Source organism: Nanorana parkeri, unplaced genomic scaffold (genome assembly GCF_000935625.1).
Source record: "Nanorana parkeri isolate BGI_ZX_2015 unplaced genomic scaffold, ASM93562v1 scaffold1024, whole genome shotgun sequence".
NCBI classification, from domain to species: Eukaryota; Metazoa; Chordata; class Amphibia; order Anura; family Dicroglossidae; genus Nanorana; species Nanorana parkeri.
In genome coordinates, this window is record NW_017307292.1 from 511711 (window position 1) to 538748 (window position 27038).

At 43.5% G+C, this 27038-nt stretch overlaps 1 protein-coding gene across 1 annotated transcript; it reads right to left on the reverse strand.

Moving 5' to 3' along the window:
* Window positions 1–2366: 2366 nt before the first annotated feature.
* Window positions 2367–24718, reverse strand: PGM2 (phosphoglucomutase 2). The gene is made up of 14 exons (XM_018567232.1): window positions 24656–24718; window positions 21686–21853; window positions 18835–18941; window positions 17009–17093; window positions 14205–14288; window positions 12689–12882; window positions 11807–11996; window positions 10571–10668; window positions 5679–5859; window positions 5503–5596; window positions 5252–5381; window positions 3967–4156; window positions 3292–3425; window positions 2367–2517 (listed from the first exon to the last, which is right to left on the reverse strand). The coding sequence occupies exons 1-14, from the start codon at window positions 24716–24718 to the stop codon at window positions 2415–2417; spliced, it is 1821 nt and encodes a 606-aa protein (XP_018422734.1). The 3' UTR covers window positions 2367–2414.
* Window positions 24719–27038: the final 2320 nt, after the last annotated feature.

The following is a 27038-nucleotide window of genomic DNA, read 5'->3' on the forward strand; positions in this document are numbered from 1 at the left end:
TTAAAGTGCTTTAACTGCTTGTTGGGAATATGTAAAGACTTTAGTGTGCACAGTCTAGCACAGGTTCACTTTAAGCCAGAAACACATTACAATATGATTTTACCATCTAGTATAATGAGTTTCCATAGTACGAAAACTAAACATTTCTTACATTCAAAATGTAAGAAAATTGGTTTAGGGGAAAAAAAGAAAAAAAAAAAAGAAGATTCAGGATTTACAATGACAACATCCCCCCAAGGGCACAAATTGAAAGTGATTACACCAAGCTCGTGTTGTGATGCTCATGTTAAAGCTTTTTGAATTGAGTTTTATTTCTTAAAGCAGAGATAAATTCCGCTATACTTACCTCTGCTCCAGAGACACGATGGTCACAAGCTCCTTCGCCAGCATTACCACGCCAATGACATCTCCCTACCATAGTTCACACTGATCGCTGTGTCTCTTTACTGTGACATTTTTTTTATCATATACAACAAATGAAAGAAAGTAGAGAGTGGGACCCTTTTGTAATGGCTCCAGCAGGTGCGGGAGAGATCTCACCACTGGAATCTCTGAGAGACATAATAAACAAATGGGCAATTCATTCTTTAAATAGTTTTTCGTTATTTCCCCTTCACACCTAACCCTTGTGATGCACTAACGCATGTTTTGTCCCAGGTTAATGTGCGTTGCGTTAAGGTAGCTAATTCTGGATGATTCACAACAAAGAAAAAAAAAAAAAGTACATTCAGCAAATTTTTAACGCAATGTACGATATGTGCGTTTCAATTTGCACCAACACAAGTCCATTAGGCCCTACTGTATTTTGTGCAGGGTTGCTATTCAGAATGCATTTAAAATGTACCGTACCATTATAGCATGTGTTAATGCAACAAACGGATGTAAAGCCAGCCTAGAGGAAGCATGTGAGGAGAGAAATAGGGAGCTTCCAATGCTGACTTTTTAAATAGCAGAGCCTCCAGGGCTATCATCTTCCCTTTCTAGTGAGCCAGTGACCAGAAGCAAGAATACAGCCAGTGAAGTCTGAACTCTTGTCCAGCAAGATATTTCTATATTGAAATAAGTGCATCATTGAAAATGTGTGCATCCTGAATACCATTGCTGGCCAACCAACATCCTGGTTTCATGTCTCATCACAGGTGAGCTGTTCTTCCAGAAGCCATTCATTATAAAAGGAAGGGCGATGAAAGGGTTATTAGTCTTTAATTGGATTTAATGGCAGACAGTGTTTAGAAAATGGTACACATTAAGAAAGTTTAATATAAAGAGAAAGGAATGAATTCTGTAAAACAGGCTTAGCTAAGGCTTAGCTAAGTGCACATCAGCTATAAAACAGTTCCCAAATGAGTTTCCATTGCCGAGGTTTATAAATAGGGTGAAATATGTAGGAAAGATTGAAAGGTTAAGCAGCAGCTGTTGAAGCTAAACGTTATATAAATAAAGCATATTACTATGAAGAGATTAGAAATCTGTAATGCTTCTAGATTAACCACACACTATTGCAGCATCCTTACGTGTGAGGCTCAAACTATAGGGGAGCTATAGTTTAATTTTGTTTTCCATTTGTATTATGAATGATACTAATCAGCGTTTTGTAGCAGTGCACCATAGCCACCATGCATCTATAGTTACAAATGGAGTTTATGTACTGGATCTTGTAACCAAGGCTAGATTCATACTCTTTGGCCCACTAGGGCAACCGTTCTGCTCTGCCCCCTCTTATCCCAATACATTGGCTAGTCTTTGCATCACACTAGATCATGTCATAGCTGCTTGAGGCATGCCAAGCCTGGGGACAGAAAGGCCAAAGTGACAGCTTGTGCATTCTGCATTAGAACACCTCGAACTGACTACTAGAAGAGCAGGAAAACTTTCACCAAGCAGCTTAATTCTTGAACTACAGGCACAGAGTAGGTGAACTGTAATCACACAGTAACTATTCCACCAGGATGAGAATGTACAAACTGTGCAGGGACTGTAACAATAAGAAGCCAGCTGGACTGCTCTGGCAGGCAGTCTAGTGCCTTTTACCACCCACAGGAACGTATTACCGATGCGTAGATAACCTACACTGTCCCTGGCAGCTCTCTGTCCTAGGCTGTGCAGAAACATGGTCCTGCATGTAACCTTCTACTCGCCAGAACTTTTCTGTAAAAATAAATAGCTATAAAAATGAAAGAAATATAATCTAGACTGGTCTTAATACTGCTACTGAGACCAAAGGATGCATTCAAATATGACCAAACAGGAAGGTTTTGTGTGCAGTGGCACCAGTGTCTGATTGTTTGGTTGCATTTCTCAACACATCTAAAAATAATTCAGATTTTTTCCCCCTAAAGAATCGTTAGTATTTTTTAGCCTAACATGACTGACTCCTGCAACCTCTGAAGGCACCGTCCTGTCAAACATGGCCATCAATCTGTTTTCCGCTGCAATTTATTTCTCTCTGGCTGAAAGAAATGCTCTTCGATGGCATCAGCAAGGTCATCCAGTTCTTTCTTCAACTGATCATAGTCACTGTGAAAACACACACACCGTTTTAATGTCATCACAATTTGCATCTCAGAAATATACATTTGTGTTCATTTCTCTCTATTAAGTCAGACATGTACATAAAGCCAGGAAAGAGTGCCAGGAGAGACAGCCAGGAAAGAGTGCCAGGAGAGACAGCCAGGAAAGAGTGCAAGGAGAGACAGCCAGGAAAGAGTGCAAGGAGAGACAGCCAGGAAAGAGTGCAAGGAGAGACAGCCAAGAGAGTGAAGAGAGACAGCCAGGAGAGAGGGAGCAAGGAAAGACAGTCAGGAGGATGAGCAAGGAGAGAGAGCCAGGAGGATGAGCAAGGAGAGAGCCAGGAGAGCGAGAGAGGTTTTTTTCGTTGGTAGATCTCATGTAGCTCGTCATTTGAAAAGTAGATCTGAACACTAATAATTGTGGGCACCCCTGCTCTAAACTCTCAGCCAATACAGGACCGATTGATGTTCAGATAGAAATCACTTACACTGCAGCTTTGCTTTAACAGATATCAGTCCCTCATAACCTTCTGCATTAGCAGAGATTATGCTACCAATACCTTGGTCATGTTACCAAATGGTGGAAGACCCAGAATTTCCAATACCGTAACAAAAGTTTCTAAACATTCTCACTAATACGTCTGATATAAGGCAGTTTGAATTGTAAGATAGATATAGAGTATAAGTCAGCTTTACATTAACATTTTTTTTTATAGAAAACTACTCCAATTTATTATTCAAATAAGCCTCATAGGAATCATAGAAAGTGGTCCTACCATACCTATTTCCTGGTGCTGCACACAGTTCAGCATAGTATTTAATCTTTGGCTCGGTGCCACTGGTTCTCATTGTGGCCACTCCCGCATTGGCAAAGGTGAAAGTGATCATTTGGCTGCTTTTACTGGTTGGGAGTATCTGCAGGTGGAAATGGAAGAGACAGACAAAGCAAGCAATATGAATATAGCTCATTACTGTAATTAAAATCAAACATCCGACAAAAAAGAGCCAAATAAGGCCATATACTGACACTTAGAATGTTAAGTTTTAACCTTCTAACTGCCAACCTCCAATAGCCCCCCTTCCACACCGACAGCACCCTCTCCCAAACTTATACACACCTGCCCCAACACCCCCCTCCCCCCCTTTCCTTTCAAAGGGAGACATTACAAAACAGTTTAAGAACCAAGGTAAGGGTGGGTTTAGAGTTGTTTGGGGTGTGTGTTTACGGGGAAGATTAAAGTTAGGGGTCCGGGGAAGTAGAAGACACACTTACAATTCATACTTGTTTTTGCCCCCAAATCCCCCACACAACCTACCAGCACTATTTTCTCCACACAGAAAACGCATAAGCCCCACAACTTATTATAGCAGAACCTGGCATTCAAGTATGCCTGTGTCTAAGCAGATTTAAATCCATGAAAAACTTCAGTGTCCTGACTAATTGCATAAGACTCACAGCTTCGTTATCCGGCTGGTTGTTGTCATATCCAGTGGTTAAGTCACGCACTCCAGTAACCTGAAATTTACCGCACAGCTTGGGGTAACCAGAGTCCCCATCATAGCTTCTCAGCTTATCAAAAAGATTCTTGATTGTAGTCTGATCATAGCACAAGAAATAAGAATTCCTGCTAATGTGATATCCATACCTGCCGAAGGTGAAACATTGTAAGATAAGGCAAGAGACTATGAAAGTTAACTACTAAAATTGTGGGGTGGCTTGTATTAAAGTTAATTTACAGGTTGTTAAGAATATGTAAATAGTTTGTCCATGGCCTGGGAACAGGCACACATCATGATTACAGTAAGCATTGAAGCAGCAACCAATTAATTGTTTAATCGCTTATGAGAATAGTTGTTAACTATTCCCATTATCGATTAGTTGGTTGGATCCCCTAGCGCTCACCTCCAAGCTGGGAGGAGGGCACAGCAAGCAGATGCAATAGCCAGTCTGCTATTGCAATTTAAAATGGCCAATAGCAGACTGGCTGTTGCACCAGCCCACAACCTGGTGTATTTACATTCAGCTGCTGCCTCCAGAAATTTACCACTGGCAGCTGTAATTCCCTGGCTGAAGCTATTCAAGCGCCATGTGCTTACAATGCATTTTTATTTTATAAAAATTACAAAAGGTGGGAAAAAGTAATTTTCGGTTTTGGCCTGACAAATTCTGCTGCGGGAGGTACTTTGCAGTGCCATTCATTTTAATGGCACCCCAAACTCGCCTCACACCCACAGTGTGACTTGAAACAAAGTGAGTCCCATCACAGCCCTGACCGGAAGCATAACCCAAAAGCAGGGTGGGTGCGGCAGTGACAGCAGATGCCTCCGCAGACCATATGAAAATTCAAATAAAAGGTCACTCGCACTAGAATGATGCCAAGTCAATCTCTTTATTGACTATGGTAGTGTAACATCTCAGAGCTCTGAGATGACAGCCAATAACTCATTTTCTGAAAGTTGATATTTCCATGCCAAATTCCATGGGGCAGTGCTCAATCCTGGGAAAAGGTCAACAAGCACTTTTTTTTTGTTGCTATGAGTATTCTCGTATTCTCCTTCGTGCTGGAAGCCTGGAATTTTAAGGGGAGAGGACTCTTATGGGGTACTTATAAAGTCTTCTATCTGTTTTAGTACACTACAAAAAGGTCTACTTTAAAGATACTGAAGTTAAATACCACAGAAATGCCCAATTCTACTTTCAAAATATTTTATCATGATCTTGTAAATAATAGAGAACCTACTTTTTGAAAATGGCGTTCAGCTGCTGGGACAAGGTGAGGTTCTTTGTTGCCAGATAGCTGGCCATTTCTGCGGCTATGACAGCAGCACTTACTCCATCTTTGTCCAAGACAAAAGGGCAGCACATGTATCCTGGAAACCAGATTTACAATAACTTTAAGTCATTAGGAAGCAGATATAAAAGGGCAACAATGCACAGCAATAATTCATGAAGTCTGTACAAAAAATGCACAGCCCAAATATGTTAACTCACCTATCGCCTCCTCAAATGCAAAAAGCACATTCTTTCCTTGATCAATCAGTTCTTTTGCCCTATTTCCCATCCATTTGAACCCCGTCAACGTCTCCTACAAAAAAAATGGCTCGGGGATCAGTTATAACATGGCGGCACATTCTCTGGATAGAAAACACTGGAATACAGAAGAGTACCTCAAAATGGAAACCTTCCTGCACAGCGATTGCCCGGAGGATCTTCGAGGAGACGGTACTTGCCAACATGTAGACATTTTTCACTGCACTCTGGTCTGGGTTCTGCTCCTTCCAGCAAGTGAAAATCCACCAGCCTAAGAGAGCACCCAGCTCATTTCCAGAGAACACTTTCCATTCACCACTGAGTGATAAAATAAGAAATGGGTCCGTTTTAATGAAAACAACGAGGCTAGGCAACTTTTCCTTATTACTGCATACAATTATTACAGTCATTACATCTAGAAGATTCCTATACCTCCACAGTACTGAAGAAAACCTAAGGTTCTCAGCTGTTTAAGCACAAGAAAGGCCATCAGTGGATTTCATTGGGGTCAAGTCATGAGCAGTGTACAGATGTATGCAAGGTAACGTTACAAGATAATGGTGAAATATTTAGGCTTCTACTGCTGGCCTATTTCTAAAATACAAGCTGTCTGGCACTAACTGTGTGCATTTTAAATATTTCTGAGTTGCAGAGCTGAAACGAGTAAAGCTTCAGCATAACAGCCAGGGATCTAGCATTTTCAAGAGGCAGACAAGCAGTAGCCAGTCACATTGTTCTGTCATGACAGGTGCACTTTAAATAACTGCTAATTTTTTTAAAACTATATTTAGGGACAACAAGCAACTGTACAAATCTACTGGCTTTGCCTTTTCCTGTAGTATCATTACAGGCTCCGTGTAGTCTCCCTGACAGCAGCCTACACAGACCAGAACTGAGGGAAACAAAGGGATGAGGGATCCCTCTAAATGCATGTGGGATCTCTCAATGTACATCCTGCCTGTAATCTCTTGGAATAAGGAAAATGTACAGGACTTAGCGAAACCTTTGCAGGGACAGCCTTCTTCCACCAAGTTCTGACCTGTTTCTTCAGTGATTACCTGAGCTCTGCCGATCAGGGCAGACTGCAATCAGATTACGTGTAAACAAATCAATGATTACACTAGCTGTAGATGACATCGCTTAAAGTAACTTGTGATTTAAAAAAAAAAAAATAAATATACGTATGCTTGACCACCTCCTGAAAGTACAAGTTACCCGGCTGTTGTATTGACCCTTTCATTTCAATAATTGTTCACTGACCTGGAATAAACATGCAAATCCAGCAAGTCAGAAGTCCGCATCTGCATACTTGCTCAGCATCAGTAACTCCAAATATTGAAGCCTGGCAGCACGACAGCTAGGTAGCTAGCACCTTCAGAAAGAGGTCAGCAATGGAAACCTCCATGGTTTCGCTAATGACTGGTGTTCTTTACAGTACAGGGAATGACTAGGCAGATATAAGAGGTTGTCAAGTGCTCGGTGCCTGGAAATATTAAACAATGCGTTTATGGTTCTCTTTATAGGGTTAGTGGAAAACAGAGATGTGTCTGCACCTGTAAGTAAATTCAGCTTACAGACAGGTCAAATGGACTATCATGCATGCCCCGTCTGGGAGGTAGTAATACTACTATAACTGAAGCTAGCCTTCAAGAGCTGTTTTTATGACCTTGTGAATGGCAGCATTTCATATACTATTTTGAAAGTTCAAAATGCTGAGTGCTAAATGTCAGGCTGAGGCTATACTCCCAATACAAAGGCTGCTTGATGGCAAGAGCCTATACATTAAATAGTAAAAATATAAAACAAGTATTTCTTTTTCCGTATATCCAAACATAAGGGGGATGCAGGGGAGGATAATGTAACACAATCTGCCCTTCTAGAGGCTGGTGAATGGTAGGCAGTGCAGACCAATGGGAGCTCTGCACATGAAAAAGACAGAATGTTGCTTCTAGGTTTTTCCTTCCTGTACAGATAAGTTAAAGAAGAACTCTAGGAAAATTTTTTATTAACTCTCGCAGTGGGACTCACTACAAGGGTTAACTACTCATTTTTGTCTAGGTAAAAAAACCAAAAAAAACTGAACTGTGGTGCCGTCTTGGTCTTTTCAGCCTCTCTCCCCCTCCTCTGCAGCGGTCTATGGTCCCATAAATCATCACGTCCAATACACTGTGCATAGATGTGAGGACAAGGTGGAAGATTCCAATGCTGCAGCGTAAGAGACAGGCTGGAGGGAGCTGGCCAGCTTGGAGCTTTGGGCGAGTACAACTATTATTTTTTAACCTAGACAAAAATGTGCACTTAACCCTTGCCGTGCGGAGGTAGCCCCACTGCAAGGGTTAATAAAATATTTTCCTGGAGTTCTTAAACTATAGCAGTAAAGATTACTATTGCCAAAATAACTACAGTGTTTTCTAGCAATATCACTCCTTGGCTGCATCAGCTACTTACTCATTAATCTTTTCGGTGGATCAGTACGTCACCGCGGACCTTTCAGCTTGATTAAAGGACTCCTCTATAAATCATGATGCACTGCAGCCCACAATGTCAATTGCAGTGTAGTATGGCATCAACAGGACAAAAACGCTGTTACTAAATGGAAATCAATTCCACATGAAACACAGTGTACCATGTGTGACACAGAATGGATACAATGCAGCATGAATGGAAGAAGTCCAAGAGAATAGATGGTCCCACTCAAATGAAATGGATGGTTTATATTTAGCACATCAGCTCTCACACCTCTATACTGCCTATGGACCAGAGCAATTTCTATATTAAGGTGATCAATCTATGGATTCGGCAATAATGTCACTACTAAGGTAAAGTAATATACATGTATTATTATTTTTATTATTATTATTATTATAATAATAATAAAATATATACGTATATGTATTATATACACAAGGCTTTCTTTTGGTAATAAAAGTCTTGCAAAAATCAAGACATATATGTAACAAAACAAAAAGAAAAAAAAAAGGGAAAAAAGGCTTTTTCTTTTTACTTTGATCAGTGTTGGTTAAAAAAAAAAACCCCAAAACAGTTGTTAATAATCATATTATTTATGAGCATGTTTCTTAGTTCTGCCCTGTGACCTGTTTTCTATTAATGGAAATCTGTGAGCAGCTGTATTCACTCAGCTGATAAGCTTTGATCTCCAGTGGTGCTTTAACACGTAGGCCACATACTAGTTCCAGGAAAGAAAAGTCTTCCCCAATGCCAAAAGTTTTATACTCACCTGTCTACGTTCCTGTGAGATCTACGCTGTCCAGCAGGCCCACTCACTAGCCAGACCCTTGGTTCTGTGCATGAACAGAGACAATCCTATTCATATCTATGGAGAGGCTATTATCTGTCCCAAAGAATGAATGTGATTTTGTCTGCACCTGCATAGTCAAAGTAAGCGTCTGGCCTGAGAGCGTACAGCGGTGGCGGCTGAGCAGCTTCCCATGGGCCACGAAGTTGGGATCTTGTAGGAGCGAGGACAGGTGGCTGTAGGTAACTTAAAGGATAACTATACAAAAGAATAGTTATCCATTAATGTCACCTGACCTGTGTGTGACAGGATGTCAAGAAGTCACTTTCAGAGGTGCCCTTCCAGATGGATAAATATTGGATGGATGAATATCACATTCTCTTTAAGATACAAGGACAGCAAGACTGGAGATATGTTTAAAAGGGAATCTGTCACTAACAAAAGGCTACTTGGACCTGCAGCAAGTTATTGCAATGATAAATGTATTACATTTCACAGACATTTGAAAAGTACAGAACTCCATACACTATGCAACATTTAGCTACAAAGTCTTGAACTAAACCTGTACTGGGAAAAATACGAAGGTTACCATTACTGACCCTCTGAAAATGCTAATTGTCTGGTTACCATATAGATTGGCTCCCGATTTACAACGTGGAACAAACACACAGCAACTGAAGTCAGAGCTTCTGATCTGCATACTTGTTGCAGGTCAGCAACTTAGAACGTAATAGAGACAATGAATCAGTATGACACGTAGAATTGTCAGTGGAAGTCAGCTGTACTGTTATCACAGAATGTGCCCAACAGCAGATTAATTAGCAATTTCAGCTTGAAGCAAAAATGTGATTTCTGTATCGTTTCAGTCTAATAATTAAACCTTTTAAAGCATAAACTGCCAAACTGAAAACATAAACTGTGGGATGCATGTGGGGAGCAAAGACTACCTGCTATGTAGTACTGATGTACTGCCCCAGTCTAACCCACACACTCTTGCTGGTAATTTAATGATCCTCAAAACACACCTACTGGTGATGCTGGAACACTTTTCTTGCTGCCTCTCACATACAGAGAAAGCCTAATGTGAAAGCGTCATTGTCTTTTACTAACCTTGTAAGGTTTTATGTGTGCGCTGTGCCCTTCTACTGAACCTGCAAGGGTTTAGGTGTGCGCTGTGCTTTCTATTGAACCTGTAAGGTGGTATGGGTGCCCAGCGCCCACTTCTACTGAACCTGTAAGGTGGTATGGGTGCCCAGCGCCCACTTCTACTGAACCTGTAAGGTGGTATGGGTGCACAGCGCCCACTTCTACTGAACCTGTAAGGTGGTATAGGTGCACAGCGCCCACTTCTACTGAACCAGTAAGGTGGTATGGGTGCACAGCGCCCACTTCTACTGAACCTGTAAGTTGGTATGGGTGCACAGTGCCCACTTCTACGGAACATGTAAGGTGGTAAAGGTGCACAGCGCCCACTTCTACGGAACCTGCAAGGTGGTATGGGTGCCCAGCGCCCACTTCTACTGAACCTGTAAGGTGGTATGGGTGCACAGCGCCCCCTTCTACTGAACCTGCAAGGTGATATGGGTGCACAGCGCCCCCTTCTACTGAACTTGTGAGGTGGTATGTGTGCACTGTGCCATTCTATTGAACTGCAAGGTGGTATGTGTGCACTGTGCCATTCTATTAAACCTGTGGTATGTGTGCTGATCTCCAGTGCATTACACAGAAGTCTAATTAAGGTTTACGGAGTGAAAAATAAATAAATTCTCCAACCTTTCCTTCCTCTCCGCTATTGCCAGCCGATCAGCATCAGGGTCATTTGCCAAAATAATTCTCGCACCTTCTTTTTCTGCCAATGCAAAGGACAATTTCTGCAGAGCAATACACACAGAATTGTTGTCAGTTAATATGTAAAAGTAAACTCAACTTTTATTATAAGACAATTCAAAGATCAGTTCTGCCAAAACTGGAATCACTTGCCCTTGGCTTTTGTTTTACCCTCTTTTGGGCCAAACTTCATTATTAAAAAGCATCTTCTGCTTGAATACAGTATGTTTGCACTGCTGAACATACCAAATGAGGGAAGTTTCAGCTTTGGATTTGTAGGATAAAGCTGTTGGTAATGATGTGGTTGTGTATGGGTTAATGAGGGAGAAATAACCTAAACCAAGTGTAATTTGGGATGTGCCAGCCATACAAATCTTCCAGCAAAGCAGGAAATGGACTAGGGTGGGTCATTGAATTTTTAAACAGAATGTGCAGTTTCTCTGAGAAAACAGGCAGGCACAAAGATTTTCCTGTGAATGGTCACCCAAAAAAGGCTGAGCGCGGAAGAATTGGAAAGGGTTTGTCACATGTCTGAAGGCTATTGAAGTGAGCAGCACTGCATGCTTCATTTGCGAAGAAGAGATGGCATACTGGCACTATACTGCCATCAGCTGGGCAAACCACAACCTCAATAAAACAGATTTCTATTCCACAATTATTTTTGGCCAATATTCTTTACGGGCCTGGAAAAAGCCATAGGTTACACAGCGGACAGGAAGGAGCCTACATTTAAAACTTGAAATTAAGGGTTATGCATGTACACTTGCTCTGACCTAGCAGCACACAGGCCTCACAAGTGGATGCTCGTGGAATGAGTAGTTTAATGTTGTTGGCAGAGACAAGTGTCACATTGTCCCCTATACACAGGAGTACCAAATATTTATCAGGGCCCTGGTGGTGGATCTGGGTAGTTGGGACATAAGCACATTATACTCTATTATAAAAGGTAATCAGTTACTTTGCCCACTAGAGTAAAGTGCAGATTCACTTTAAAGGCTGATAGATTGTACAGAGGCAAAAACATGCCGTCTTTAGTCAAGAGAAATATTTTTGCTGAAATATTGCAGCTGATCAATTAGCACAAAAAGTCCCATTCCCACATGATGGACTGACCTCAGTACTTAGGATGTCAATGACACACAAACAAAAGAAAAAAATATAAATGTAAATGAAGGCCCATACCAGAACTCCCTTCCCCTCTTCAGGATTGGGGTATTTCACGGTAGGAAACTCTGGGTCTGGGTCTTTTTGCTCCGGGACAGCGAGCGGAGGGTTGAAACTGAAAGCCTGGAATGCTGATTGTACAAATTCGTGACCCACACCATGCACAGATGTGTGCACAAATTTTAGCTTGGAGCTCTTGTTAATGTCTCTGTAACAAAGGGTCATTTATAGTTGTCAACTTTGGTAAAAGCATACAGCTCACAACATAAAAAGGAAAAAAGAAAACAACATCTGTGCTTGAATTTCACAAATAAACAGAAAACAGGAGCAGTACATACAGTCACATGTTGCCCACTAGTTCTCTAGAATTGGTCCTTTGTGCCAGAAGAATGCACATGCACAGGGAGTAAGTGCATAGAAGTGCACTCAATGAGAGTTATTTCATGGCATGGACCTGGTCCCATCTCTCCCCTGTTTCTGGCTGTAGCCAGTAATACTTCAGAACCAGTCATGGGCCTATGAAAAGCAATACCATACCAAAAATAAACAGATATTCAATGGGAGTTGTTTTCAGGGACGGTGGAAGGGACCAGCAGCCACTCAGACAGTGGAGTTTTTATTTATAATAAGTAGGGATACACAGATACTTGTCCAAATGCTCCAAAACCTACCTCTGATACCGGAAATTCAGAGGGAGCATGGAGCCGGCTTCCTTTCCAATCAGGAAGCCGGGCGGAGCATCTTGACCCGCCTCCCGGCTTCCCGATTGGCTAGGAAGTCGTCTTCACTTGTTGCTAGGCAGCCTGGCTTCCTGATCAATCAGAAAGCCGAGTGGCACCTCATGACCGCCGCCCGGCTTCCCGGTTAGCTTGCTGTAACATTAATGGGAATTATTCTCACCTGTGGAAGCAGTGTTTCTGTAAGTCAGAAAAGTAATCCTTATTAATAGACTGGAATGGATCTTTTAGAAGAGAGCTGCCATCAATAAGGGAATCATCCCAGGCCTGTGGCCATGGATCTAGGTTCTCCTCAATAGACTGAGCGATACCCGTGTCATGTGGTGGAATGATCTGTGCACCATTCTCCCAGTACACCTACAACATGAAGGACACAAAACATAAGAGCTTGAATGACCTGCAAGGCTTAGATCAGAATAGAGAAACAAATGGCTGTACTACGGCCAACCAATAAACATATGGAATACCAAGTAAGTTAGTGGCATAACTTGACATTTTACTGACATCGCCATCTGAAAATGCCTAGACTTTCTTCTAAGACAATAATGGCCAACCTTGAACAAGCATACAGACATGGACTTCTGACTTCTCTTTGCCTTTTAGAAAAATGTAATTGAGTTAAAATAAAAATAAGTTGAATACAGAATGGCCAAGTAGGGGTAAGGTAACAGAATAAATAAAATTGTTAAATCCAGAGACCCCGAGTTAAAGCAAAAATCCACACCCAAACTTTAGTTCTGGCAAGTGAAGCTAAGCACTGAAGACATGACACGTGTAATTACATGTTCTCCATGGTGGCAGTATACAACAATATAGATTTTTCCAACCTGTATTTTTAGGAGGTTTATAAGACGGTAAGTGTCTTTAGGGGCACTGTATCCTCTGCCAAGTGCTGAAGAATGTCAGTGCAATATAAATAAATGCAGAGTCTAATAATGAATGAAATCTGATAATAACGGACTACACAAAGTCCAGTGCAGCCAAATCCAAGTTTTAGTTTTTTAAAGTAATTTAACTCTAGGCAAAAACATCTTGCCTAGGTTTTAAAATTGCTAAAACGGTATGATCGGTTTTATATAAACCCCCCCCCCCATGATTCATCCGTTCCTGCTGGACTCACAGAGCTTCCTGTCTCAGCTGTCACCACACATGGGGCTGTATAGAAGATCCAGCATTATGCTGTGCTCAATCTTCTGTATTGGAAGGCAGACTCCATAAAGTGCATCTATCACCTCCAAACGCTATCACATAGTGGCTCGTTAGCTCCTGTGTGATAGCAATAAAGATTTGAAAAAAGTAAGTACAAAAAATAATAAAATATATAACAAATGTAAAAAAATAAAGTTATTAAAAAGTAACAAAATAAAGAAAAAAACATTTAAAATAAACCCCACCACCCCGGCCATCTGCATGCAGATAAACGCATGCATAGTTCATTGTGTGTGTGCCGAGTGCTTCCCCTAATTGCTTAGGACCATTCATTTCTATGCAACCAAAATCTAATAGAAAGCTTCCAAAGTGCCAAAAAGAATGTCAACTGTATAACCAGAAGAGATAAAGAAATACATTTTAGTCAAAGCTAATAGATTACAGCTGCTAAGAAACAACATAATACAATATGATGCTGAATAGTTATCTATCTGGTTCCTCATCAAATAAACCCAATATTCACCACTTACCTTGTAACCATTGTCTTGCTTTGGATTGTGGGAGGCAGTAACCATAATTCCAGCACAGAGATTGAGATGTGTCACTGTATATGGCTGAAAGACAAATACAGCAACTGTTATTTCTGACTCTGAACAACATGGCTACACACAGCAGCCAATGAAGTGTTCCTTTATCTTACGAAGAGAGGGAGAAGGCATTTTCTCAACCCATAATTAGAGAACAGCTGGGGCAGAAGGTAAAGGTAAGTTACCTGTTGGAGAAGTGTCATCCCCAAAAAATTTCATCATTGCAGGTTTCCCCCTCACATCCTCACCTGCAATTGCTATATCATTTTGGATTTCCTATCACTTTGTGTTCTGCTGACAATAGATACCAGGACAAACTGAGAAGGCCAGTCTCACCATCCATACAGATAGCAAAAAACAGTGGAATTAAAAAGGAGAACTATGAGGTGAGCGCTTTTCACTCACCTCATAGTTCTAGCCGACCTGTGACAATGAGACTGTCACAGGTCGGCTCAGTAGATCGGGAAGTGAGCGAAAACATACCAGCGTTCGCTCACCTCTCGATCCTGTCACGGCTCTCTGCCGTGACAGGGGAGGGACTTGATTCCCCTCTCCGGTCCTACAGCGCTGACTGGCTGGGGAAGGGGCGGGTACAGCTGGCTCTGCTTCTAGATAGAAAGAGCCAGCTGTCACTCACGCAGCGGGGCGGATCCAGATATAATTGTCGGGATCTGTTTCAGCGTCTCAGTATACCGCGAGTTGTAGCTCGCGGTATACTGAGCTTAGGGTGACGGAGGGACGCTAGTTTGTGTCCTCCCGTTACCCTAAGGTGAGCTATTTGGAAAACCCCTAACTCCATAGTTCTCCTTTAACGGTTCCCTGCTCTATCCAAAAAAAGAAAAAAAAAAAGTTTAAACTTCAGATACTTTTTTTTTTAAATCAGATTTTATTTTGCTTTCTATTTTACACATCCAGAGAAAAACCAAACCCAGAGAACATACAAAGAAACATTCAGGGAAAGGGAAAAAAAAGTGAACTCTCCTTGGGTGGTTCAGATCCCCTTTTAATAAGTTAAAAACTTATTAAAAGGGGATCTGAACCACCCAAGGAGAGATCAGAAGGACCAACCCCTTTCTTATTTGGTTTTCCAACAGTAGCAGGTGGGCACAAAGTGTCTAGCCAGCGGGTCACATTTGTGCATTCCTTGCGCAGCATACACATATGCTTCTCAAAGGAGACATATCTGTTCACATCTAATATCCATTCATCTTTAGTGGGAGGGTATAGGGAGACCCATTTCACAGCAATTAGCCTCCAAGCAAGAAACATAGATCTAGAGAGGGCGGTGGTAGTGTACCTATCAACATCAGGCAAGTCAAAATAGCCCAATATACATGATAAAGGAGTTACCTCCAGCTGGACACCAAAAACCATGTTCAGCGTCTGAACCAGTAACGTTTTAGCTTTGGGCATCTCCATAAGAGATAAATGAGAGAAGCTTTTTCAAGACCACAGTTAGGGTCCAATCTGGCTCCAATTTTAAGGAGAAACTCAGTTGTACGATACACTCTGTGCACAATGAAAAGTTGGGTCAGTCTGTGTGATGGACCGATTGTAACATCTCCTCCCACATATCATCAGAGATAGAACCCGTATCTACCTCCCACCTGGTCTGGCAAGTCGTTGTGTATTCAACACAGGCTTATGAAGCTGGTGTGTGTAAGTTACAGAAATCGAGCCCCCTGGTAGAGAGTGTGCTTGGGATATAAGATCAAACAGAGGAGTAGCAAAAAAGTGGGGAGTCAATCCCCCCCAATTGTGTCTGTAGGGCATGCCAGAGTTGTAAAAACTTAAAGGAGAACTATGGGGTCAGGGCTTTTCCCCATAGTTCTCCTTAGGGTAACGGGAGGACACAAACTAGCGTCCTCCCGTCACCCTAGGCTCAGTATACCGCGAGCTACAGCTCGCGGTATACTGAGACGCCGCAGCGGATCCCGACATCGATGTCGAGATCCGCCCAGCTGCGTGAAAGACAGCTGGCTCTGCCTATCTAGAGACAGAGCCAGCTGTACCCGCCCCCTCCCGTTCCGCCAGTCAGCGCTGGTGGATCGGAGCGGGGAGAGGGGAATCCAGCCCCTCTCCTGTCACGGCAGAGAGCTGTGACAGGATCGAGAGGTGAGCGAACCCGGTATGTGTTCGCTCACCTCCCGATCTACTGAGCCGACCTGTGACAGTCTCATTGTCACAGGTCGGCTAGAACTATGAGGTGAGTGAAAAGCACTCACCTCATAGTTCTCCTTTAACATACTTTGGCCTATCAGCTCTTTACCATTCCAGAGCCAGCTGACCCCAAATATCTGCACACAAGTTCAATAAACCCCACAAATGTGTGTCACGTGACGTCTCTTCACCCACTGCTATGTGGAACTTATAGACACAACAGGAGGTGATAGGAAATCTCTCCAAAGTGTGGAAAGCCCACTCTTAGACAACAGTCACATATAAAAGCTGTCAAATGATTTAATCCCATTGGACATCTTGCTAATTTTCACAGGAGGATGGGATATTGGATTGAAATCACGGCGTCTCTGCATCAGCATATACTGAACACTATGTATTTCTTAATACAACATGTATTTTGTGATTTCTAGTGAAAGTTAAGAAAAAAACCGAATCCAATAAAACAGAACATTGACACATAGGGAGTAACAAGTCCTCTTCAATGGCTACTTGTTACCATGTAATGAATTCTACTTAAAACAGTCCATAATAACAAATCAGGGTGAATCGCTGAAATAAATACTTACAACAAAAGGTGTTGGGGTGATACTGGAGAAGAGGTACACCGGCACTCCCTGACTGATGAAGGCTGTGGCAGCAAGTCTTGCAAACCTGGAAAGGCAACGTGATTTAGTCCTATGTACTGCTTGACAAAGGAGCTATCATCTCTTGAATACAGTTATGGTAATACACATTCCACCTTATAAGTTTATACTTTTAGTGTTCACTGATTTAGACATCGATTATTCTTGCAGTGGCACATGAAGGATTTTATAGATTATATAGTTTCTCTCTTAATTATACCTGCAATGATAAGGACAATGGATGCCTACATCCCCCCGCCTTTGGTTTCAGGCTTGGTGTGTTAACTACAGTATATTCATGTCTTAACACTACAGTGAAAAGGGAAAGTTCACCTAGCTCATTCTGGTCTTTTCTTTTCAACAATTGATGGAAAGGGGATTAATGATGTGCTCATGTCTGCAAAAAGTCAAGTGTAACAATCTGATTGGCACTGGAAGCACCTACCAGCCTGATCATCATTTACTGCTCCAGCCTAGCGACTACTCTTAAAGCAAAACTTGAAGAAGAGCCATGAATGCTAAGACAGTGTCAGGCAAAATAAAGTTTATAACAACTATAATGAAAAACTCTAGGACTGATTATGGTCATAAATAAAAGCAAAAACCTTGATTTTATTCATTCATTGGGATACACAACATTTAAACTATCTGCTTAAAGGGATATTAAACTTTTGCCGTTTTATTTTTTTAGATAAGGAGGTCCACACTTCCGTTATTTGAGCACTCTGGTTTCCCTCCTCTTCATGCAGCTGGTCCCCAAACTACTAATCTCCCATCCTGTGTGCGGGTGTCTCCCTCAGCCAACCGGCTGCTCAGGAGATACCCCTGTGTGCGCATTCACGTCTGTGGCCCATGCCCAATTGTGTGCGTCCTTCAACACACACAGCGCACAGCAGGGCACGCTCCTGCTTCCTCCTACCAGCAGTTTGATTGACGGCAGCAGGAGCCCATCTCTCCACTGCCTGTAGTATCCTCCCCCACAACCAGGAAGTTCGAGGACCAGTGGATATCTTCCCAAACTTGGCAAAAGGATGGTAGGCAAGTGCTTGGGGGCAGGGAAGCATGCAAAGGTACTTGGCATTTTTTACCTTAATGCAGAGAATGCTTTAGGGTAAAAAACATTTAACCTTCAGTAATAATTTTAGTGGATCTTGAAGAAACAAATTACATTCTAACAACATAGAACAGCCTTTCTCAACCAGTGTGCCTTCTGGCTTCCTCAGGGGTGCCTCAAAGTCTTAGGATGGTAGGACTCTGATATGAAGGGTGACTGAGGACTCTGATGTGCAGGGGAAAACTGCCTCATGTAAAAGGACGGTGGAGGAGGGCGCGCTGATGTAAAAGCAGGGGGCTTAGATGTGAACAGGGCAACCCCACTTTTTTTCTGTTTTTGCATGGGGGCCTCCTTAAAAATCAATTACATTTTAGACTGGGGTGCCTCAAGATTGTTCATACTTTTAAAAAAGGTGCAGCAACTGAGACACTTCTCTAGAATGCTCCAAAATCAGCAGCTCTGGTAATAGTATGGTTATGTTTTCTCTTAATGCAAGGTCCACTGTGATACACATATGCAGACAGTATAACGGAAATGGCCATCTCTGGTAATGTAAAGATAAGTAAGCTGTTACATCAAACCTAAAGATGCCATTTTAATTCAATACACTTCACATAATACACACATTCCAGGCATTGCATTACCTGCTATAGTTATAAGGATGAAACAGGCAGTATTCTCTGACCTGGGCATGATAAATCAGGACCAGACTTACCTCTTACTGCTTCCTCCACTTGCTGGGTGAGCTCGAGCATCATAGCCAATGACAACACCTCTTTCCTTCAGATCACTGATACTCTTCTCAAGGTATCGGCAGAATCCCTGTGAACAAAGTGTGTATTTAATAGGTAAAGAGCATACACTCTGCAAATACATGTATTCACTCACACTCAAATACAATAGTGAAAAGACTAAAGGTTGTGGCTTTTGCCCCAGCTGTAATAACTGGTAATCACCTAATACAGTATAGAGGTACAATAATATATACATGAGCCCAATATGTTATTTTATTGTTCAGCAAAAGGTGACAGAGAGAGAAGGAATGAATAGGAACCAAACTCAGACATTTAATAAATAATTGTTCAGCAGCTGTAGGGAACGTGAGCGGGTTTGCAGAGCTGAAGGTCAGTTTTTCTCTGGAGGATAGAGGTCAGTGCTCTGCGAGCCACTTATCAGGAGACCTCTGAGCAGAATAGGAGTCTTGTGCTAAATGTGGAAAGAAGTTATTAGAAGTCCAGGCAAGGAGACTTTACCAATATTACAGAAGCCTGTACAGACCGGTCATGAAGTCCAGGCAAGGAGACTTTACCAATATTACAGAAGCCTGTACAAACCGGTCATGTAGCCCAGGCAATCATACTTACCAATATTACAGAAGCCTGTACAGACCGGTCATGAAGTCCAGGCAAGGAGACTACCAATATCACAGAAGCCTGTACAGACCGGTCATGAAGTCCAGGCAAGGAGACTTTCCCAATATTACAGAAGCCTGTACAGACCGGTCATGAAGTCCAGGCAAGGAGACAGAAGCCAAGTCAGGCATCTCATTGTGATATTGTGTAATATCTCAACGTTCAGTTCCTGAACATGTCTCAGGGTGATACAACCACCGAGCTCATATGCAAGTCACATTCCACTATCAAATGATTGGAATGATGACATCCTTTATTACAGAATGTGTGGAAACCATTCCCGGCACCACTGAAGAGTAACACAGGATATTACAATCACTTCCCCTCAATTAACAAACACGTGGACAGGCGAAAGGCAGGTTAAAAGGAATAAAATGATCTCAAGTCCTAAAGACCAGGATACAGAAAGTAAGAAAAGACTCACACATGGAAGATTCACACATTTTATTAGAATGGAATTAATGCCAAAAGAAACCTGACTTTTTTCCAGGAACGGATCCCACATCAGTACAATGGGTATTATCTCCCAGGAAATGACATACGGTACTACTTCATGCTGCTTTTCTGAGACATAAAGTGATATTAAACATTCCTTTTTTTATAAATATTTGCTATAGGGAGGCCCACCTTTGCCGAAGGCTACTGTTCTTTTTCCTTAAAATCTTTTCATTCCTTGTTTTCAAGTGGGTCCCCGCAGCAATCTCCCACCCCCCCCACCCCACACAGGTGCCTCCATCGTTCTAATGGAGGCACCCATACGCGCTCGTGTCCGCAGTGTACATCCATAGACACACACAGCCCTGTGGCAGGACATTCCCCTTATCTCTTTGATTGATGGCAGAGGGAGCCTATGGCTCCTCTGCCATCCATCAGTATCCTCCCCCCGCAACCAGGAAGTACGGAGAACAGAGGATCACTTCGGCGGCAGGGATGAGCATCGCTGACAGGTAAGTGTGTGGGGGGAGAACAAGGTTCTGGGTGGTTTTTACCGGAATGAAGAGAACGCCCAGACCTTAATACTACTTTAAGCTGGCCATACACTAGTAGATTTCTTTACCACCCGGAATGAATGGAGTTTTCCTAACAACTACATATACGGTTAGAATTTTGTTTGCTTGAGCAAAAATTCCATCCTGCTTCTGAGACTTTTTTGGCAGTCAGTCAATCTGACGCCATCAACTAATAGAAAGTGGAACACAAGATCCTCTGAAAGAAAGATCTTTAGAAAATCTAAGGCAGCTTTAGACTTTACATGTGGAGATCAAACACAAAACTTACACTTTTCTAGGTAAAAACGATTCCTAAACTCAACAATTAAATCAGATCCCGACACAATCAATGGATGAAATGAATCTCATGAATGTAAACTAAAACTGTGGCTTCCCAATTAAAAAAATGTGCCGCGGCACCTAATTACAAGTGCATGTGCACCTCCAGTTGTATCAAGTCCCACAAATACCTGTTGGTCCTTCCAGTGAAGTCCACCTAATGCAGCTCCCTGCGATGATGGACAACAATGCTGTACTGCTCCTAAATTCCGAGCAGAGTTGCCACTCTCATGTAGGCTGTGCCTGCTGGCACTACAGTGGGATGAGAAGATGTTGCAGGGGACATCCATATAAACATTGTCACTGCTGATTCATAAGCCTGTAGCCAGTCAATCAGCACCTGGCCACCCCCAGTCCTGCCCACTGCTTTCTGGATTGACAGCACCATTGCCAAAACCTTCCCACTGTGAGCTGCAGTGTCTGAGTGGAGGAGCATATGAGACACCAATGAATGGAGGATTTGGCTCAGTCAAGGAAGGTAAAGAACGGATTTTGTTAAATTATATGAAATTTATTGTCAAAATTTGGAAAACTGAGTAAATATTACACAAGGACTTAGCGCAGCATGTTCAGATCCTCGAACGAGGAGCAGAGGGATTATAACTGCTACAAAGGACGAAACAGGAAGTCTCTCCAGCAGGCACACAGACCATGTTTAGTAGAGCAGGGAAAGGTTAGAACAGCTGCCAATGCTTTTATTGCTGTCTGTACCTTCCTTTTGTTGCTAAATTGATTTCTCTGACATCTCCATGGCAGCACACAAATGGATCTTTATGCTCCCAGGAAGACATTCAGGAGAAGGAAAATGATGTACAGCCGTACATACCTGCGTGGTCTGGATAATGGTCAGGTCATTCATCCGAGACACACCGGGGCCCATTGCTGCCCGCAGGCCGGCTGTGCCAAACTCCATCCTGGCACCAAAACATTTCTTCAACTCTTCTTTGTTCTTTTCTGACACCAGCTGCTTCACCAACTCAGAGGTTTTGGGATTCTGCAAAGAAACAGGAATGAAAATGAATGCAGCACAAAACCAAAGCTTTGCACCAAGTTCCCTCTTGTTCTCGACTGTGGAGTCCTATACAGAGCAGGATGGCCAGTGAATCTGGTTCTGCAGGTTATCCCCATTGGATTTTGCAGGGTAATGACACACAATGCTCTATGGGCAACTTCTGTATGCAACCCACATCAACCAATCAGCATATACCAAACTGAAAATGCATTTTGCAAAGTCTCCTGAGAAATGTCTACACACATTTACATGTGTTCAAGTGCCATTTAAAATCAGGCTAAACGGTCCCAGGACGCAGATTCACTCAGCTAGACTGAATCCACCTAGGTCAGTGGTTCTCAACCTGTGGGTCGCGACCCAAAAGTGGGTCGCAACACACAGTTGAGGGGGTCCCCACGTGCCTTGTGCTGCTCTAGGTAAGAGGCTCCTCAGCCTCCTCCTAGCGTGGCAGTGTCAGTTCTCCTAGGTGGTGCTGATGTAGCAGCGGCTGGAGAGGATCAGAGAGAGGGGAACAGGCAGGAGTGAGGGGAGGTGAGTGCTCCCACACAGATACTAGTATTGGTGCATCCCTAAATTTTTACGGTTGGGGGTCACCACAACTTGGCAAATGTTACCAAGGGGTCCCGGCCCCCGAAAGGTTGAGAACCACTGACCTAGGTGAACATTCAGCCATTGCATTCTTCCAGGTGTGTACACAAACTGGCTCCAAACAAACCCGGACGCATGTATTTCACGTGTGCATGGGGCTTTATAATAACACAGACCCGTCAAGGTTGTTTTCTTAAATCCCAGGTCAGTATTATGTCCGGCTTCACTATGACTCCATTGTTTACATTCAGAACTGTATCAGAATATGAATAGGCTGCCGGAGCTTTTATGTGACGAGCCGCGGAATTGTGTTCTGTTCTTCTATGTTTCTGCTTCAAGGACCTTCCACTGACGTCAATCAATGAAAGGGGCCAGGGAGGCCGGGAAGGGGGCTGGTCATTCATTCATTCAGAATCATGAGCCCCCAGTGTACACACACAGAGCAGCATGTGACATACAGCTCATAGATCTCTCTTATGTAGCACTCTGCTCATCTACACTATGCAATGAGTTACTATTAGAATATCGCAGGGCCTTCCCCACACCGACCAATAAAAACACTGCCAGCTCCAATGTCAATCATCGTCCTTCATTGCTAAAGCACGGGAGACACAGAACAGGGCTCGAGGGCTTTTCATGAAGAAGACAGCTCATGTATGGAGGGGGGGCGGGGGGATGGGGAGACAGAGAGACACTCCTGTACACCTGAGTACAGGGTTTCTAATAACTTGCAAGCTCATATACACTTCTGCACTCGCTCCCAGTACTACATATCCCAATAGGGTCCACGCTTGTATGACCCCTTGCTCCCAGTACTACATATCCCAACTTGGCCTAGGCTTGTATGATCCCTCGCTCCCAGTACTACATATCCCAACTTGGCCTAGGCTTGTATGATCCCTCGCTCCCAGTACTACATATCCCAATATGGTCCACGCTTGTATGACCCCTTGCTCCCAGTACTACATATCCCAACTTGGCCTAGGCTTGTATGATCCCTCGCTCCCAGTACTACATATCCCAACTTGGCCTAGGCTTGTATGATCCCTCGCTCCCAGTACTACATATCCCAATAGGGTCCACGCTTGTATGACCCCTTGCACCCAGTACTACATATCCCAACTTGGCCTAGGCTTGTATGATCCCTCGCTCCCAGTACTACATATCCCAACTTGGCCTAGGCTTGTATGATCCCTCGCTCCCAGTACTACATATCCCAATATGGCCTAGGCTTGTATGATCCCTCGCTCCCAGTACTACATATCCCAACATGGTCCACGCTTGTATGACCCCTTGCTCCCAGTACTACATATCCCAACTTGGCCCAGACTTGTATGATCCCTCGCTCCCAGTACTACATATCCCAATATGGTCCACGCTTGTATGACCCCTTGCTCCCAGTACTACATATCCCAACTTGGCCCAGACTTGTATGATCCCTCGCTCCCAGTACTACATATCCCAATATGGTCCACGCTTGTATGACCCCTTGCTCCCAGTACTACATATCCCAACTTGGCCCAGACTTGTATGATCCCTCACTCCCAGTACTACATATCCCAGCGTGTCTCCCGATTGTATGGTCTCTCACTCCCAGTACTACATATCCCAGCGTGGCCCCAGATTGTATGATCTCTCGCTCCCAGTACTACATATCCCAGCGTGGCCCCAGATTGTATGATCTCTCGCTCCCAGTACTACATATCCCAGCGTGGCCCCAGATTGTATGATCTCTCGCTCCCAGTACTACATATCCCAGCGTGGCCCCAGATTGTATTATCTCTAGTTCCCAGTACTACATATCCCAAAATAATCTGGCCTCAGATTGTATGACCCCTAGCTCCCAGTACTACATATCCCAGCATAGCTACAGATTGTATGACCCCTAGCTCCCAGTACTACATATCCCAGCATAGCTGCAGATTGTATGACCCCTAGCTCCCAGTACTACATATCCCAGCATAGCTACAGATTGTATGACCCCTAGCTCCCAGTACTACATATCCCAGCATGGCCCCAAATTGTACGATCTCTCGCTCCCAGTACTACATATCCCAGCATGGCCCCGGCTCGTATGTCATCACTCCTCAGCACATAGGGAGTGGTCACTGTCACCCAGGGAAGAATGACGCCGCTGACAAGGAAGCATAGTACCCCGGATATCTTCTCCTATACAGCAGGGCTCTGGAATCTCACCTTGTCGCATTTCAGCCAGTGTTCAGCTGCTCGGTCCAGTCCTGTGTCCTCCCGGTCAGCCATGTCACCTCTCCGTCTGTCTCAGTGTCTCTGCCACCTCCGACAGGTCCTAGCCACCTAGTACTAGAGCCGGGATGACGTCGGCGGAACATGTGACCAGTGACATGGAGGGGGCTCGCCTCTGCCTACTTCCGTACATAGCTGCCCCCCTAGTGGTGGAAAGGGAGAAGGCTGGTTGAGGAATATCACCTACAGTGCAATGATGAGACCATTCTTCTGTCATTCCAGCACTGAAGAGCAGAACATGACAGGAGACACTCATACATAAAGCCTCCAAGTGTACTGCACTCTGTGTGATTGTATTCTGTGAAAGAGTGCTCACTGACATCCAGGAGTTCCTAAATATGGAACAAAAGCCTACAGTCAGTGTGATTATATCATAGAAATATTTAAATTATATAGAAAGTGGAATCTTTGTTTTTGGACACATTAAGAAATGGTTTAATTCCTTGTCTGAGTCCATCTGGGGCACAACAGGAAGTGAGAGGAAATCTTTAGAGAGTGAAGCTACATCCCCGAGATTTCCCCTCACTTCCTGTCCTGGTGACAACGTAGCGGTCAAACAACATTACGTTGACACTCATATTGAATGTCACCCCAATGCAGTATTACAGTACAGGGCAATGCACCACAAGATACCCATCGTGATTGTCCTTTTAGAAAAAAATGGTCAGACATGCCACCTGTCATGGCGCAGTGCTAGAAGGCCAGATGTGTTTTTTTAGTGCGTTAAGGTGCACTGCCCGCATGTTTAAAACAAAGGGGCCACCTTAACGCAGGTTAAAGCTTTGCATTAATACAGGTCAATTGAAGCCAACACATTTGTGCATATTTACAAAGTAGTTAATCCAACATTCATCAAACATTCACTGCAGGTAAATCTTCCATGTACGTGCATTTTAAATGACAGTGATTGATTCACCACCAGTAAATGTTTGGTGGAAGTCACATTTACTGCTTTATAAATAGACCCCTTTGTGTCGAGGGTGTAAAAGTTTGGATTTTCTGTCCTCGTACACGGCGCGCCCCCCCCCCCCTCTAGCTGTGCTTTAACTACAAGTCCCAACATGCCTCTGCCTCTGGAAGTCATGGCTGTAACTGTCAGTCTTGCAATGCCTTATGGGACTTGTAGTTCCACAACAGCTGGAGAGCCAGAGTTGCTCACCCCCGACATGCACAGTGAGATCAATGAAATCCTTCCATACCCTTTCCAAATTAAAAAAAAAAGTTTTGACTTTAGGTTTTAAATTGAGTGTCCGGATCACAAGGGATGAAGTGGAAGCCAGATTTCTTCTTTTGTCAAGTGCTGGTGACCTCAATGTCCTGCCTGGTAATAGGCGGAAGAACGCAGTCACGTTATGAAGTGGACGGAGCTGATTTATCAGAGGAAACAGAATAATTGAATACTCTTGGAGTCACATTGATCACTAATAGTGTGGAACTAAATGTAAAACATCCGCTCACTCATGGAAGTCATGTGCCGCCGCAATGTGAAATCTACTTCAATCAGAAGCCATTTCAATGTAGACGCGCCCCATACACATTCATTGTAACAGATCTGCCTAGGAAGACAAACACTGGAAACCACATAGAAGCTCTACAGTCTTATGTCCAGCCTTCTATAATGACAGCTATGACTTGTCTCATATATACTGTACATCTTCAATGGCCATCCAGAAGCTGAGACGGTTGTTTGGGGACTTGAAATCAAGTTCAAGGCATTCTGATGTTAGATTGGAAATGTTGTATGAACCGTCAGAGCCCAGTCACAGCGGAGGTCTACACCCGTACTGTGCGTGAAGTGTGGCTGCATACGAGCAGGAAGCTGACAGCCCGCAGCACCAATCACACGTACTGAGACATTTTCCCGGTCCGCAGCTGCCGAGATCGGTATATGTCTCAGTGCGTGTGATTGGCGCTGCGCGCTGTCAGCTTCCTGGCGGGCTCGGCACGTGGAGCTGCGAACACGCCCGATCCCATCCTTAGGGTCCCCACACATCTTACGATTATCGTACGATAATCGCGGGAAATCCCGCGATCGTATGATTATCGTAAGGTGTGTGGAAGCCGTGCGACCTCTACTACTGTAAGGTCGCACGACTTTAAACTTACGGACGTGTTTGAAAACCCGCCGAGCATGGTACGATGTTCGACGGGTTTGTGTCATGTCCGTACAATAACAGCCGTACGGGCCGGTGTGCGCAAGCGCACACTGCCCGTTCGGCATTGCGGTCATCGGAAGCCCGCCCCTCAGGGGGCGTGGCTTGCGATCATCGCAAGTACGATCTGCCTATGCAACATAGGCAGATCGTACGTTTTTTTT

Coding starts and splice junctions, on each gene's coding strand:
- PGM2 (XM_018567232.1), bottom strand. CDS start 24,718: ATGGCTGACCGGGAGGACACAGGACTGGACCGAGCAGCTGAACACTGG. Junction 10,669..11,806: donor AAGAGGGGAAGGGAGTTCTG/GTATGGGCCTTC, acceptor ATTGCTCTGCAG/AAATTGTCCTTTGCATTGGC. Junction 2,518..3,291: donor TGTGCAGCACCAGGAAATAG/GTATGGTAGGAC, acceptor GTGTTTTCACAG/TGACTATGATCAGTTGAAGA.